The 16,856-nt window shown below is 35.7% G+C and overlaps 1 protein-coding gene across 1 annotated transcript; it reads right to left on the reverse strand.

The window, feature by feature from the left end:
• Nucleotides 1-274: 274 nt before the first annotated feature.
• LOC113699745 (LEAF RUST 10 DISEASE-RESISTANCE LOCUS RECEPTOR-LIKE PROTEIN KINASE-like 2.1) lies at nucleotides 275-3,243 on the reverse strand. The gene is made up of 4 exons (XM_027220098.2): nucleotides 2,415-3,243; nucleotides 1,823-1,867; nucleotides 1,703-1,732; nucleotides 275-1,578 (listed from the first exon to the last, which is right to left on the reverse strand). The coding sequence occupies exons 1-4, from the start codon at nucleotides 3,217-3,219 to the stop codon at nucleotides 425-427; spliced, it is 2,034 nt and encodes a 677-aa protein (XP_027075899.1). The 5' UTR covers nucleotides 3,220-3,243; the 3' UTR covers nucleotides 275-424.
• Between the last annotated feature and the right edge of the window lie 13,613 nt (nucleotides 3,244-16,856).

The following is a 16,856-nucleotide window of genomic DNA, read 5'->3' on the forward strand; positions in this document are numbered from 1 at the left end:
AGTAGATCAATTAGAGTAAATACTGTATTTTCTCATTGCGTCATTGAAATTATGAGAGATTGCTTGTTAAATCCATTAAATTAATGAAATTTCAAATTTAACGATTGTAAAGCATAAGTGAACTTGGGCTAGCTCAAATTCACCATGTTGATAAAAAGGAAAGACACGTTTCGAAGGAAAAATCCAAGGACAAAGACAAACGGCTACAAGGCTATGTTAAACTAACAATTTGACTGGTAATAGCAACACCACTGCAAAAGATCGATCTCATGAATTTGCCAGAAATACTTAGATATACTGCTCGCTGTGTTAGAAAACATAATAGTTTAAGAGAAAAAAAAATATGTACTGGAGCTCAATTGTAGAAATTATTAAGTTAAACTGAAGGACAAATCCACCACACAGCTGTCACTAAAAGTACTACTTAGTCATCCATTTGCTCTACTTCCAAAGCCACAGAGCTGCACAGGGGTGCCGTTGACTTGTCAGAAGAACTACTATCACTGCTTCTTTGCATGGATATGGGTGAATCTGAAGGGTAAAACGACGGTTTAGGGGGTAACTTTAGGCCACTAGTATCACTTTCAAGCATTTCTAAGACTTCTCTCATTGAAGGACGATCCTCAGGTGTCATCTGTATGCACCACAAGGCAATCAAAATCAATTTTCTTATAGTTGTCTTTTCTTCATCAGTTGCATGATCTCCGATTTCCATTTCCTCCACCTGATCGAATTTGTCATATATCCATGAAGGGAAGTATATTTGACTAGAATGCTCGGCATGCGCATCCACATTTCTCCTCCTCCCAGCCATCTCCATTAGTAACATTCCATAGCTGTAAACGTCTGCCTTGTGTGAGACTCTTCCAATCCTTTTGTAGAACAACTCCGGGGCCATGTAACCTAATGTTCCTCTCACAGCAGTAAGAGTTGCAATACTCTTTTGCATTGGGTAAAGTTTTGCAAGTCCAAAATCTGAAACTTTTGGAACAAAGTTCTCATCAAGTAAGACGTTATGCGGTTTAATATCAAAATGCAGAATTTGCATATCACACCCCTGATGCAAGTATTCAATGCCACGAGCAACCCCCTTTGCAATCTCACAAACTTGTTTCCAACTCAATGGAGAACTATTTTGACAGTCTGAGAAAATTAACTTATCCAGAGAGCCATTTGGCATGTAATCATACACTAGAGCATGTTTTGAGGCAGTAACACAAAATCCCACTAACCGAACCACGTTCACATGGTGTATTCTTCCAATAGTTGCAACTTCATTGATGAACTCTTGACCATTAGCTTTTGACTTGTTCAACATTTTGACAGCAACAGCATCTCCACTGCGCAATTTGCCTTTGTAAACCATACCGTAGCCTCCTTCGCCTAGTTTTTCTTTAAAATTTTTCGTCATTGTCCTGATTTCTCTATATGAGTACCTAATGGGCATGAGTCTGCTGTTTGTTTGCAGGAAATCTTCTATTGTATCATACCTTGATAAATGCCTCCGATGCCACCTATAAAGCAGGAACGCAGACAAGAGGGCAATGCCAATGACACTTTTTGCTGCAATGAATAGAGCTGAAATAGAAGAACAGAACAATATGATTTAGAAATGATTGATTTCTAGTATATATATATATATATATATATATATATATATGCCTAATGGATAGAGTTATCAACTATAAATCAGATGCCTTACCGAAAAATTTGACAGCAAAACCCACGCCAGCTGCTTATGAAAGAAAAAAGGTTATAATGGAAATACTGAATGGTTGTTTTTTTTTTTTTTGGTGCATATTAAAGAAGTAAGTTTACTCACTTCCGAATGCGTCAACGCGGTCGAGGATTGGTTCTACTAGGGGACCTACATCGCCCAAGGAGAAAAGACAAAGTCAATGTCCAATTGGATGCTTGAAAATGAACTTTTATTAATTACTATTAATTCGCCCTCATGTGTGTACAAGTTTCAAATGAGAATTCTATAATTCATGTGTTTGATAGGATCATAAAACAAATAACCTTTCTAAAAAAGTTAACCCAAGCATTCTAATTTGACTTAAAAAATCAAATGAAAACTGTGTGAGGATATACACAGCCACAAAGACAACTAGTAAAGACGAAATATCAGTAGCAAGGTTTCTGGTACTCTCATTCCCCAAAAAAGAAAAATAAAAAATGTTGTTAGGGGAATCGGAGCTATTGATTGTACGGTTATGTACCGTTATTTCTTGCAAAATGAATTTTTCATTTCTTGCAAAATCTTTCATTTTGTTACCAAATGCTTTGTCATTAATTTTCCAGAAACTGAGATTCACGCAGTAGTAGTGAATACTTTTTTTAAAAGATCATCATAATCAATCATCAATCACCATAGACAGAAGATTAATAAATCTTCAAATCAGTGTACTTACAAAAAACCGATTTCTTGCTGGTCTCCAAGAGTGGGAGCCACCTGATCTCATAGCCATTAGACATAAGATTGTGGATGTCTTGAAACGAAATATCTGTTACATTAGGGAGACACCGCAGGTCTGCAGGAGCTGTCTTATAGACGGTGCACGACTTTTCAACATCTGATGCCACAACCTTTTTGCCCACCACAACATAGCTGTAATAATTGGACGGAGCTTTCATTTTTGAAAACTGATTTGCAGTGATTATATTACAGGAAGCAGTGTCTACATAAAGAGGAGGATTTTTCGATTTCACCGGATTTTTACAGCTCACAAAGACCAACGAACCAGCATCGGGATCAATCTCCATGTCATAACCCGCACCAGGTTGATAGTAGTTGTTGTAGTAGTATGGACTTAATGGGTAGACTGGCAGGGTAGAACAGTTGTTCTTTTGCACCCCAGGATCAAATATACGAAGTGTCTGTTGCTCATAATCAATACTGTTCAACTCCACAGAAAAGTTATACTGACCATCCAAGGATAGAACAGTGCGATTATTTTCACAAGAGAATTCAACAACACGACGTTCAGGGCACAAATCGGGATCATCACCTCTAAATTGAAACGGGCACTTTAAATTGATGTCGGTGCCCCGGCAAGTGGATGGACTATGGTAACAGCTGGTGTTTTTGGAATTGAATAAATAATCAACATGTACTTGACAATGGTCATCTATAAAAGAATAAAATGAGAACCCGGACACCAAGAAGTAAATCAAGAATAGGGACAACAAAACTACCAAAATCTGAAGTTGGAGCATACTTGTTAAACATTGGCTGACTGAATTTTAAAAAATAATAAGAAGAAGAAGAAGCCGGATATATGTAGCAAACGGAGAAGGGGCTCGGATATATGTTGGAAACGGAGAAGGGGCTCTTTAGGTTGGTAAAGACTAAAGAGAGTAGGATCTTAGGATCTAGGGTCTCAAATCCAATAGGAATGTAAGCCAAAATTACTTTATTTATTTTCTCCTTTGGATACAGCCATTATTACTACAGAGTTATATTGCTATGGCTTAACTCCTACTCATTTTGGGTTCGGCGTGACTTTAAACAAAAAAAAAAAAGGTAAAATCAATTTTCTTCTTTATAAGATAACATATAATTCCAATGCAATAAATAAGCATTACAGCTAGGGCTGCAAACGAGCCGAATCGAGTCGAACTTTGGGCTAATCGAGCCGAGTCTCGACTAAATTTTACCAAGCTCGAACTCGAGCTCGAGCTCGACGAGCCGGCAAATTTAAAGCTCGAGCTCGAGCTCGAAAAAAAATAAAAAATAATTATTTTATTTTTTAAAAAATAAATAAAATAATATTTTTTTATTAATAAATAATAAAATATTAAGGATATATATGTAATTTTACTATTAAAATAAGAAAATAAAAAATATATATACTTAAAATAAATATATATATACTTAAAATATAAAAAATAAAAAAATATTATATATATATATACTCGAGCTCGCGAGCGAGCTTAATATTTTGAGCTCGAGTTCGAGGTCGATTTCGACTCGAGCGGCTCGATTCGTTTGCAGGTCTAATTACAGCTAATATACACTTGGCGAGATAAACACTAAAGTGAAGGCATTTGAAGACAATCAAGGGTTTGTTCTTGAGGGGGGAGGGATGGGCTGGGTAATACGAGAGGAGAGAGTGTAAGTAAAAGATCTAGAATTTGAGACCTCTCACTCATAGTTTAAAAAAAAAAGTTTGTTCTTTAATCAATTATTTCAATGGATTTTAATTCCTAATTTTTGTATAATATTCAATATTTTTGATATTTTGATTTCCTTGTGCATCTAGATTTTAAATTTTTTTTAGTAGTCAAAAAATGTAAAATATATAATCTACCAAAGAGTAGTTTTAACTAATTGTGATTATTCCATATAAGCACTTTCTATATTCAGATTTTGCAAAATTTTATAACAAATGAGAATAAGTTCTAAGTTATTTTTTTTCTAGTAGAGAAAGAGTGTGATTTAAGGAGCTGAGAGAGGTAGAATGATTTAAACTCAAAATCTCTGTTAACTGATATTAATATCTCAAGATCACTCTAGTCTATAAGTTTAATAAGCTTGAGAAGTTTTGTTTAATAATCCACGGCATCCCATGAAGCATAATTTTTGGAGCATTTGGGTCCAATGGAGGAAACTGCCAACCCGATTATGGGTTAACAATGCTAATTAGTTCGTTTGGAATATCAAGATCAGATTTACAGAAGGCGTCATTTTCTTCTTTAATTTTGGGGCCTCTAAGAAGTGTGGTTTACTGGTTAGTGTTTTCCATACATCAATCTCGCTGAGTAAGATGAATCTCCAATAAAGACTAAGATAATAGTTTTGAATTTAGAACATCAAAATTTTTGAGGTAGGAGTAATAGCACATATCTTCCCCGAATCCACTTTTTAGCCAATATTAGAGCAGGCATAACGACACTGTTATCCGAAAGAAAAGCTTGAAGTTTTGTAGTAGCACAAAATTTCTGTAATCTGCTGCTTAACAATTGCAAGTTTTTGAATCAATTTTAAGCCAATATCAGAGTAACCACAACAATGTAACAATAAGGAAGACTGAACCAATCCTTATTCTTGTTTTGAATGAACTAGAAGAACCTTAATATATTTGTGTCCGATTGAAAAGTTTTCTGGCGCCTTCACCACAAATCATTAGGCTGATGCATGAGGAGAGGAAAACAATGTGAACATTAATGTATAATTTAAAAAAAAAAAAAAAGTAATGACGAATGATGTATATGATAAAAGAAAGTATGAAATATTTGTGAAAAGTGCTAATTAGCTCAACTATCAAGATCAGCTTTTGGAGAAGTTTTTCTTGGGGAAATTTTGGAAGGGGAACATGAAAATTTTAAATTCATGAGGAGGGAATAAGCTTCAGGAAATTTGTAAATGGGTTATTGATTACTATTCTTAGATTATGCAAAAAATTAGTGCTGCAGGAAAATCATGAATGTGTACATGTGTTATATGTTCACAATTTCAGTATACACACGTACATAATTATCGATTTAAATATACACTATATATATATATATATATATATATAGAAAAGAGATGTACATATATATTCATTAAGCGTACATTTTTATTCATTAAGATCCAAATTACTGTTTAATAAAATGCACACAGTTATAAGGGTGAATTGGACATCTAATAATAAATTTATTTGCTTTTATAATTCACGAATACTAAACCCTATCTCAATTACAAATTCAGGAAAAATTACACTCTTATGACTTTTGCATCTTCCAATTCCCATTTTTCACATTTTTCTTTCTTTCCTTTTTTCCACTTAACTTTCTTCCGATCTAGACTGCTTTCCTTCCTTCAGGGAAACTCTCTTTTCTTTTTCGCCCTTTTTCTTTTGAGGTAGACTTCTAAAGTCGTTGGTCTTTGTACTAAAGTCATCGTTGTTTTGCTTGTTAGCCCCAGTTGATGGTACACGAAACTTTAAGAGCTTTTTCCATATCAGATAGGTGTTGATAGAAGTATGGATGCTGAGCAAGCTTTCATTGTCATCTACAGATATCAGATAGTAAATATGTCAAATTAGCGTATTGATACAGGCATTAATTAGTCAAGTCGTTCTTACTTCTAGCGTTTTGATACAGGCATTAATTAGCCAAGTCGTTCTTACTTCTAGCGTTTTGATTCAGGCATTAATTAGTCAAGTCATTCTTACTTCTATCAGTTTTGGGGTCCAACTATAAGGGGCAGAAAAATGCAGCTAGGACCTACTTAGCAATTCTGCTCCACAAAAACAGTAGTATCTTATCTTGTTTTTATTCTTAGTTCCTACAATTCTATTCTTCTCTTTTTTTTCTTTCTTTTTCCACACGGAGATGGCAAACCAAGTTGAATGTAGACATGGAATCTCTTTTGATTTATTGATGACCAGAAGGAAATTCTTATCAGACAAATTCAGTCAGATTTTGTTGTATTTGCATTTCCAAGCAATTTCATACTGGGCTCCATATCCATTGATACTTAGGACGAAGATGCATTTATTTTATTATACATGAAAATTCTACTGAGTGATGGAAAACGCAGCTGGGGTAATTCACTAAAATGTACTTGTAGCTAATAGTCTAACCACTCTTTACCAGTAAAACTAGTGCTAATATAATTAGTATTTGGTGTACAACAATCAAGGAGACATGTATTGTATCATTTTGTTACAGCATAACTAATTACAGGTTGTCAGCCTGTGCAATAATAAAAACCTACTCAAACTAAAAGTAATTTCTGTAAATAGTGGTAAGCAGGGTCGAATCCACAGGAATTGGGAGTAATTGTTTCTTTTCAAATTCACAGTAACAAAGGGGGTGTTTTTGTGCAGAAGGTGATAATCAAAGAAATTCAAATAAAATTTAAGAAACTACTAAAAATTAAATAACAAATTACTAAAATCAAACGAGTGATAATTAAGGGTCTAGCCAAGAAATAACTTCAGCAATGGTTCACCTAATTGATCATCGATGCACAAGCCAATTCCAATTATTTACCAATAAATAGGTTATAACTGCCAAACAAGCGATGACAGTCAACCCCTCCTTACTGTGTCGTTGATTAAGGTACGCCCGTTAATCACTGCTCTAATTGAGAAATAATTCTAGGTACGCCCATAAGATTTAATTTCCCAATTGCCTTACGTATTAGAGGAGCCCTATTCTAACCAAATAACGCACTACCAGGGTTATTTCAGATTAGCCCGCATATCCCCCTGACACAAATCCAATCATGCCAGTTATCACTATTTTGAGACAATTAAACAATTACGGATTTAACGTCCCAATTGATAATAGATTATCAAATTAACTAATTATCCGAATCCAAGACAATCAATTAATTAAACAATCATAAACACTGTAATCAGGGAATATGCGAATACCAATAAATAAAAAGAAAAGATAAATTTAAATCAATCTCACAATTTTTAGGCGAATCAAATCCTCCGTTGTTCCTTGACTATAGCGAAGAAATTAGTTCATACACAATGAGGAGCACTCACACGAAACAGAAGGGATAGCCGCAGACATTGTCTCCAGTTTCACTGATTCAATTCGTTCGAATTGAAAAAGAAGAGCCTACACTACAAAGTATGACCAATTGTTTCCCTTGGTCTGGACATCCGCAGGAAGCAAACCACAAGAAGACGAAAAAGAAAAAGTCAAAAGCTTCCCAATCCTTTTCTCATCACATTCACGGGAGAAAACCAAAAGAGAAGAAAGGGATACAAAGGAAAAGTCAAAAAGAAAACAAGCCTAAGCTACTGAACGGAGAGTTCTCTTTCAATTTCTATCTAAATCCTATTCTAATGCTCTCCTTGTGCGGCGGCCCCCTTGCGGAGAGGACGAAGCCTCTGGACGCCCCCCAGGTTTGCTTTCTTTTCCCTTTTTTAGTTGCTGTTTTCGATCAAAATTACCAAAAAGATCTTGCATCTCCTTATTTCAAGAATGCCCTTGATTGCCTGCTATTTGAACTCTTTCCCGGTGACTGTCAAATTGGCCTTGATTGTGATATTTTTATTCTACTCCCTGAAATAAATGTAAATTACGAAAAGTGAGTAGAATCTAATAATTAATTCACATCAGGTCAGGTACTAGAGAAAATTAATAATAAAATAAATGATAAAATTGCAAGCTATCAATTCTTCCCACACCTAAACCATGCTTGTCCTCAAGTATGAGAACAACAAACAAACACTAATATTTGATAGTGGCTATTGCTCTATCCCACAAATTGCCAAGATATCAAGAAAAATAATAATCAAGCATCAATGGTCAAGTCCAAGAAACATCACTCCGGTTAGCTTCTAAACCACAAACTCCTCTAATTTCAGGTTAACTAATCTAAGAAAAAGGAATAACACACAACATTTATCAGCAAATGGTCCAACTATTAACCAAAATCTCAACATTAAATCTATAAATCGGCAAGCTGACTTTTATTATACACTAACACAATATTCACTTTTTTTCATGTTTTTCTATTTTTCTTTTTTTTTCTCCTTTTCTTTTTCTCATTTTTTTTTCTCGATAGTAACAAAAGACTTAGTCGCTAGCCATTAGAACATTTTGACGCGAACTCCGACATTTGTCAGATGAAAGAACCCGGTTACTCAGCTTCTATCGCCACGTGACCACGTACTCATAACAATTACTACTTTTTGACGCGAGAATCGATACTTTTGATGAAGATCCCCGGTTACTCGATAGTAAATACTAGCGGAGTACAGTCAACTCTTATTCACAGCCAAATAGCACCAAAAATTCAAAATAACACAAAAATCAAAAGAAAATTTGCAACCGCTAGCCTCATTTCCAAATATGGAGAACTAAGGTTAATAACCGGACCAATTCACATGAAAAATGCCAACAATTATTCCCTATGCCTAGAAAAGTTAACCAAAAATTATAAGAGTAAAACAATCATCGATATTCACCAAAGAGATGTTTTTGGACTCAACCACATTAACTTGGTACCCTTTTATTACTAAAACTTGGTAATAGCAGAATTAGAGACAACAATCCAACATCAAACTTTGGTATTCATTAAAAAAAAAAAAAAAAGTAAACGAAGACTAGACAAATAACAAACTAGAAATAAAATAAGGACGTCTGAAAACTAAAAACTGGCATAGCTGTCCCTCCCCCTACACCTACATCCTACATTGTGCTCAATGGAGGAAATAAGCAATTAAAGTGAAAAGGATAACGAAACTTCCCTCTCGAGTGGCTAAGGGATAGGTGGGAACGGCGGAGGGAAATCGATGTGGTGAGGCATCGATTCAACCAGTAAATGCACAACTCTATCCATCCAAAATCTCAACAAAGTCTCCAATAATGTGCTAAATCCAGCAATATCAGTTCAGGACTTTAGTAATAGCAGCGCAGTCACAAGCCCTTGGCAGTCAATCAGATCTCTAGCCAAATAGAGTTAACAAGTACCCGCACCGTTACCATTGGTGCAAATCGCAGTCCAAAATCAATGAGATTTCTATAGCAAAGCAGATTAGTAGTAAAGCAATAGCCCCAAGTATTAATCTAGTCACAAGAAAGCGAATGTGCCACCAACGGAGCAATATCAGAGCAGAGCAATTGCTAATAATGTCTCTCAGTTATCAATAATTGCAAAATTTCAACCCACCCAAAAACTCAACAATAGCACCCAAAAGCTCAACAATTGCCTCCAGCAGTCAACAAGTTAGGCAACAGTAGTGCAGTAATTCGGCAATAACGATTCAATATATACCCTCAACTGGCAATCAGGCATCCACCCACAAAAACAAGTGAAATTATCTCAACGACCTAATGGTTCACCACACAGAATTCATTTCCACCCAACGAAACAGTTGAAGTCACTAAGATGAACACGTTAGTCAATCGTCACAGAAAATTCTACCAAGCAAACCAGCTCCTAACAGGGCAAATTAAGCGGCACAGCCTCCTGATTCAATAGGCAATATCAGAAATAATTTAACCAAAACCTTAGTAATCAAAACACTAGCAGAGATGCCTTCCAATGATCAATAGACAATTGCAAAATTTCAGCCCACCCAGAATTGCAACAAATGGCTCCAGTTGGCCAGTCAATTTCTTAACTCAAGATTAGCAATCTCAACGATAACAGTTTAGAAATTTGGCAATAATAACTCAGACAGCCAAATAGAGGAACCAAATTCAAGTCCAATTTACCCCACCAGTACCACCGGTGGACTCCTCAGTGAAGGAAAAACAACTCCGCGTCCCACCCAAAAAAAAAAAAAAAAGACGACCCAAACAACACCAAATATTACCGTGGAGTTGGTGAACGAATGTCAAATACCTCTCTTGTTTGATGGTCGAAGAATGTGGGACTGGCACGAACTGCTAGCGTGCGTGCGTGAGAGCGGCAGTGGTTAGGTGAGCAGAGAGGGAGAGGAGATGCGGCGAGGATGGGCCGCGGTTGGTAGCGGTGGGACGACGGTGTTGCTGGCCGCGGTCAGTGATAGAGAAAGAACAGCAGGGGCGGCGCTGAGGGACAGCTATGGTGCGAGGCTGTGGATCAAGGGGAGAGAGAGAGATGGCCAGAAGAGTGGCGCGCGGAATAGCTGTCGAGCGCTGGGGCGCCTGTGGTGGGCGGACTGGATGGCGAAGGAGCTATGGTTTGGGCAGCAACAGGAGAAAGATGAGCTGGTGGTGGCGTTGAAGCAAGGGTCAGCGGCGTCGCGTGTCGAGGACGAGTGCGAGTAGGGGAGGCTGCGGTGAGAGACGCGCGAATGTGAAGGAGCTTGGGCTGGCGGGGCTGATGAGATCAAGAGAGGGAGAAGCGAGCTAGAGGTGGAGCTGATGGTAGTGCGGCGGTGAGCAGGGAGCGGCGGACAGAGGGAGAGCAGGGGAGAAGAAGGAAGGAAGAAAGAAGAAGAAAGAAACAAAGAAAAAGAAAGAAAAGAAAGAAGAGGGAAGAAAGAAAAAGGAAATAGTTTTTTTTCATTTTATTTTTTCTCTTTTTAGAATTTTTTTTTTACAGGAGGACTCATTAACTAAAAAAAAAGTTTTTTTATATTTTTTTTTTGAAGATTTTTTTTAATATATAACTTCTTTTTTTTTTTCTTTATTGACAAAATTAATTTTTGAAATTCAAAAGTAGAGATTAACAGAAAATCAATAATCGTTCTTGAATTTTTTTGAATATTTACCTTTCCCGCGAACGTGACGTGGACGCGTCAAGAAGGCACGGAATCTGGAGCTTTCCAAGTTACTTGACGCGAGCACGTCAAGAGGGTAAGAACCCTTTCTGACGAATCTGACCGTGAGCTTTTCATACGTCATGACGCGGGCGCGTCATATCAGAGAGATATCTATGAATCATCAAAAACGAAATTGAAACCAGAAATCAGTCAAACTCAAGAAAAACATATTTAAACTAACAGACAAAATTGAACAAACAACTAAAAGAAATTGGGTTGCCTCCCAATGAGCGCCTTTCTTTAATGCCTTTGACTAGACATTATCATGTTTTGTTCATGGAGGATAAAATCTAGTGGATCGTCTTAATGTTTCATCCTCTATATGGTCCTGATAGCCCTCGTAAATAGAGTAATCCTTGGGCACACGAGTTACGAGCTTCCATGGACTAGTAAATGGCGCTAAACAAGTCAACGATAATTTGCATTCTCGATTCACTCCTCCCTCACTTGCATTTATCGGTTCAAGATATCTTGCCATCGCCACTCTTAATTTATTCCTGTCATGAAATTCAAAATTTTCTGGTATAATAAAGTCAATTTCATTAATAGGAATTGAAGAGTAAGAGTCAGGAGAATATTGATGAAGGAGTGGAGGAGATGTCACCGCATTTGGAGATTGTTCACTGGATTTATTCACTTGAATGAGTTGATACTGGGGCCTCATTTCTTGCACTTCAGCTTTCTTTTCAACTGCATCTTTAGATCCGTTTCCTTGAAACTCTTGCAGTTCCATGTCATTTGCCTGGATAATTGCACTCTCACCTTCTTCAAGGTTGATATTGGTCTGTGAGGGCAATTCTTCAAGGTGAGAAGCTAATCGCATTATCTTGGATGACAAAAGATGTATTTGATCCGCCATCCCGGATGTCAATAATTGAACTTGATCCGCCATTGCTTGTGTCTCCTGCTGAATTCGATATGCATTAGCAGCTAGTAATTCCATCATCTCTTCAAGAGACATACCTGACACGGGTGATGGTTGTTGAGACTCTTGCTGTTAAAAGTTCATTGGCCCGGTCGCATAATTAAAATTGGAATTGTCCTACCATCCTTGATCATACCCGTTTGAATAACGGTCGTACCACGTTTGAAATCGAGGTAGAAAATCTCCAAAAGTATCAATTGGAGCACTTAGATTATCTTGAAATGCAGGGCATGTGTCGGTTAAATAACTTGAGTCAAAATAAGTTCCACAATTTGCAACAGCCCATTGATCATTAGGAAAAACACGAGTCTCATAACCCCATTCAGGAATAATGTCCAGTCTATCATCAAAATACGGAATGTTAGCAGCCATAAACTATATAAGAAATAAGAGAAAAATAAATAGAAAATAAAAGCAAGATGAACTAGAAAAACAAATTAATCAGGCACCAATCCCCGGCAACGGCGCCAAAAATTGACAGGTTGTCGGCCTGTGCAATAATAAAAACCTGCTCAACTAAAGTTAATTTCTGTAGATAGTGGTAAGTAGGGTCGAATCCACAGGGATTGGGAGTAATTGTTTCTTTTCAAATTCACAGTGACAATTGGGTATTTTTATATCAGGAGTGACAATCTAAACAATTCAACTAAAAGTAAAATAATAAAAATAAAATAGCCAACTAGAAATTAAATAACAATTTACTAAAATCAAACGAGTGATAATTAAGAATCTAGTCAAGGAATAACTTCAGCAATGGTTTACCTAATTGATCATTGAAACAAAGGCAATTCCAATTATTTACTAATAAATAGGTTATAACTGCCAAACAAGCGATGACAGTCAACCCCTCCTTACTGTGTCGGTGATTAAGGTACGCCCGTTAATCACTACTCTAATTGAAAAATAATCCTAGATACGCCCATAAGATTTAATTTTCCAATTGTCTTACATATTAGAGGAGCCCTATTCTAACCAAATAACGTACTACCAGGGTTATTTTCAGATTAGCCTGCATATCTCCCTGACACAAACCCAATCATACCAGGTATCACTATTTTGAGACAATTAAACAATTACGGATTTAACGTCCCAATTGATAATAGATTATCAAATTAACTAATTATCCGGATCCAAGACAATCAATTAATTAAACAATCATAAACACTGTAATCAGGGAATATGCGAATACCAATAAATAAATAAAAAGATAAAATTAAATCGATCTCACAATTTTTAGGCGAATCAAAGCCTCCGTTGTTCCTTGACTAGAGTAAAGAAATTAGTTCATACACAATGAGGAGCACTCACACGAAACGGAAGGGATAGCCGCAGACATTGTCTCCAGTTTCACTGATTCAATTCGTTCGAATTGAAAAAGAAGAGCCTAGACTATAAAGTATGACCAATTGTTTCCCTTGGTCTGGACATCCGCAGGAAGCAAACCACAAGAAGATGAAAAAGGAAAAGTCAAAAGGTTCCCAATCCTTTTCTCATCACATTCACGGGAGAAAACCAAAAGAGAAGAAAGGGATACAAAGGAAAAGTCAAAAAGAAAACAAGCCTAAGCTACTAAACGGAGAGTTCTCTTTCAATTTCTATCTAAATCCTATTCTAATGCTCTCCTTGTGCGGCGGCCCCCTTGCGGAGAGGACGAAGCCTCTGGACGCCTTCCAGGTTTGCTTTCTTTTCCCTTTTTTAGTTGCTGTCTTCGGTCAAAATTACCAAAAAGGTCTTGCAACTCCTTGTTTCAAGAATGCCTTTGATTGCCTGCTATTTGAACTCTTTTTCGATGACTGTCAAATTGGCCTTGATTGTGATATTTTTGTTCTACTCCCTGAAATAAATATAAATTACGAAAAGTGAGTAGAATCTAATAATTAATTCACATTAGATCAGGTAATAGAGAAAATTAATAATAAAATAAATGATAAAATTGCAACCTATCAACTAACTCTTTCCTCTAATTCTTTAGACCTTTTTCTTCTTTTTCCATAACAAAGTCACAAGTTACAGATAACTTAGAGTAGTTAGCAATTACCACTTTGTAACTAATTGCGATTTATGACTTTTGCATCTTCCAATTCCCATTTTTCACGTTTTTCTTTCTTTTTAATTTTTTTCCCTCTTTTAACTTTTAGAGGCTCGAAATTCTATTGACCTGGGAGGCTTTCACATTTCCACTATAGACCCGTAGGATCGAGATATATATTGTTTATTGGGATCCACTCATAAAATGATGGACATTGATACCTGATCATCGACTTGAATTCTGAGGGAACCATTTGTATGCTGATTAATTCTGCACTTGTTGCAGATTTGATCTAATGATTAATAAAATTATTCTATTTTATTATTTAAAAAATTCTGAGGGAAGCAAATCCCGATTTGAATACTGAGTCCTTCATTGTTCTTATTATTTTCCAATTTACTCCTCCTGTTGTTAAATGTTGCAGAATAGTCTTTTTTCTTATGAGCCCCAGTTGATGGCAACATGAAAATCAAGTCGAGTAAATCCAAAAAATTTTAAAAGAGAAAAAATCTCAACACCTTTTTTTTTAAAATAGAAAAAATCTCAAGACTTAGATGGTCTTTCACAATTCGCACGCCAAATGTCTTATTGAAGATTGGGTCCACCTTATCTGAAGTAAAGAAGAATAATATTGGCATGGTAAAGAATAATTTCTCTATAGCAATTAACGAACTCTGAATACATACTCTTCCCCAAATTTTTACAGAACCAATCTAGACTGCTTTCCTTCCTTCAGGGAAACTCTTTATCCTTTTTTTCCTTTTTATCTTTTGAGGTAGTCCTATGTAGACTTTTTATCTTCAGGTCTTTGTACTAAATTCATTAATTTTTTAAAAAATTTATAATGTAAGTGGGAGGTTTCAAACTCAAAACTTCTCATTTCGAGAACTCACACTTAAACTTCCTCTCTCTGTACCATCCAATATATCCCTTGTCCTAAATTCATTGTTGTTCTGCTTGTTAGCCTCAATTGATGGTAAGACCAAACTTTACAAGAGCAGTTTGCTACCTAAAAATTTTTTTTTTCTTTTACCTCCTTCCCTCTTAATTGCTCATAAGTAAAGACTCGTACTGATAACGTGTTATAAAACTAATACTAATCTACAATTGGTTGGTTGGCAGTGCTTTATACTGATTGAATATCGAACTATAAACTAATAGAACAATATAAAGAAATTGTAAACTAATAGAACAATATAGAGAAATTGTAACAGTAAACAAGAAATAAGAACTATTCTTCCATTTACTCAAAATGAACTTGAATTCTCTGTCACTTTGATAGAAAGGGGGGATTAATACTTATTTATAGGCGAATTTAAAGTATATTAACTAATTTTTTCAAGATAGTGATAAGATCTTCTCGTAACACATGCAAATTTCATTACCTTAAAAGTCGTGATAAAGTTATCGAAAATTGTGCAAGTTTTAGTAACTCAAAAGTCGTTGTGTTAGTTTTATTACCTCGAATATTGTGAAAAATTTGTCATCATTTAGGAGATGAGATAAATGTGAAAAACAAAATAATATTTAATTATTTCATAAAAATAAAAATAAAAGTTATCAATTTTCTCCAGTGGGCCAGAAACATGCAATTAGGCTTTACTTAGCAATTCTGCTCCACAAAAACATGGTACTAGGCCAAGAGATCTCAATATCTTATGCTGTTTTTATTCCTAGTTTTTACAATTCTATTCTTCTCTTTTTTCTTTTCTTTCTTTTTCCACACCGAGACTGTCAATATCTTATCCTGTTTTTATTCCTAGATTCTACAATTCTATTCTTCTCTTTTTTTTTTTCTCTTTCTTTTTCCACACAGAGACGGCCAACCAAGTTGAATGTAGACATTGAATCTTTCTTGATTTATTGACAGAAGGAAATTCTTATAAGACAATTTCAGTTGGACTTCGTAGTATTTCATTTCCAAACAATTTCATACTGGACTCCATAGCCATTGATATTTAAGATGAAAATGCATTTATTATATGGGAAAATTCTACGGATGGAAAACTTAGTTGGGGTAATTCACAACAATATACTTGTATCTAATACTCTGACAACAGTTTACCAGTAAAACCAACAGTTAATTGATCAGATGACTTTATAGGAAGATTTTAGATGTATTAAACTAGTGCTAACATAGTGAGTATTGGTGTACAAGAAGTTGCATGTTACAGATAACTTTGTTAGCAATTACCACTTGTAACTAATTGTGGCTTATAATTTTCAAAAGAAGAAGAAGAAAAAAAGAATCAACTGCATAATTATGTAGAGCTTGACATGCTAAAATCAACTAATTGTGTCATTGATTAAAAAAGAGTTTTAGTTCCACACTTCCATTGGAATCAAAATGCCAATATATTGGCTAACTCTGATATATTTCTTGGCTACAGAGTTGTACAGGTGTTCTGTTGACTCTTCAGTCTTCAGAACATTTAAGCATTTCTAAAGTTGCTATCGTTGAAAGACGATCATCTGGCCTCATCTGGATGCACCATAGTACTATCACAACTAATTTCCTCGCAATTCCATTTTCTTCTTCAGTCATATGATTAAGTGAAGGAGATAGGTTCCTTCATAAAGTGATCGGTGAACTGGTGAACTGGTGCAGAGAACATAATGACTAGTGAGCCAATAAGTTAAAAAAAAAAAAAGAAAAAAAAAAGCCATAGGAGAAGAGGACTCCGAATTGTGT

Source organism: Coffea arabica, chromosome 7c (genome assembly GCF_036785885.1).
Source record: "Coffea arabica cultivar ET-39 chromosome 7c, Coffea Arabica ET-39 HiFi, whole genome shotgun sequence".
Taxonomy (NCBI): Eukaryota; Viridiplantae; Streptophyta; class Magnoliopsida; order Gentianales; family Rubiaceae; genus Coffea; species Coffea arabica.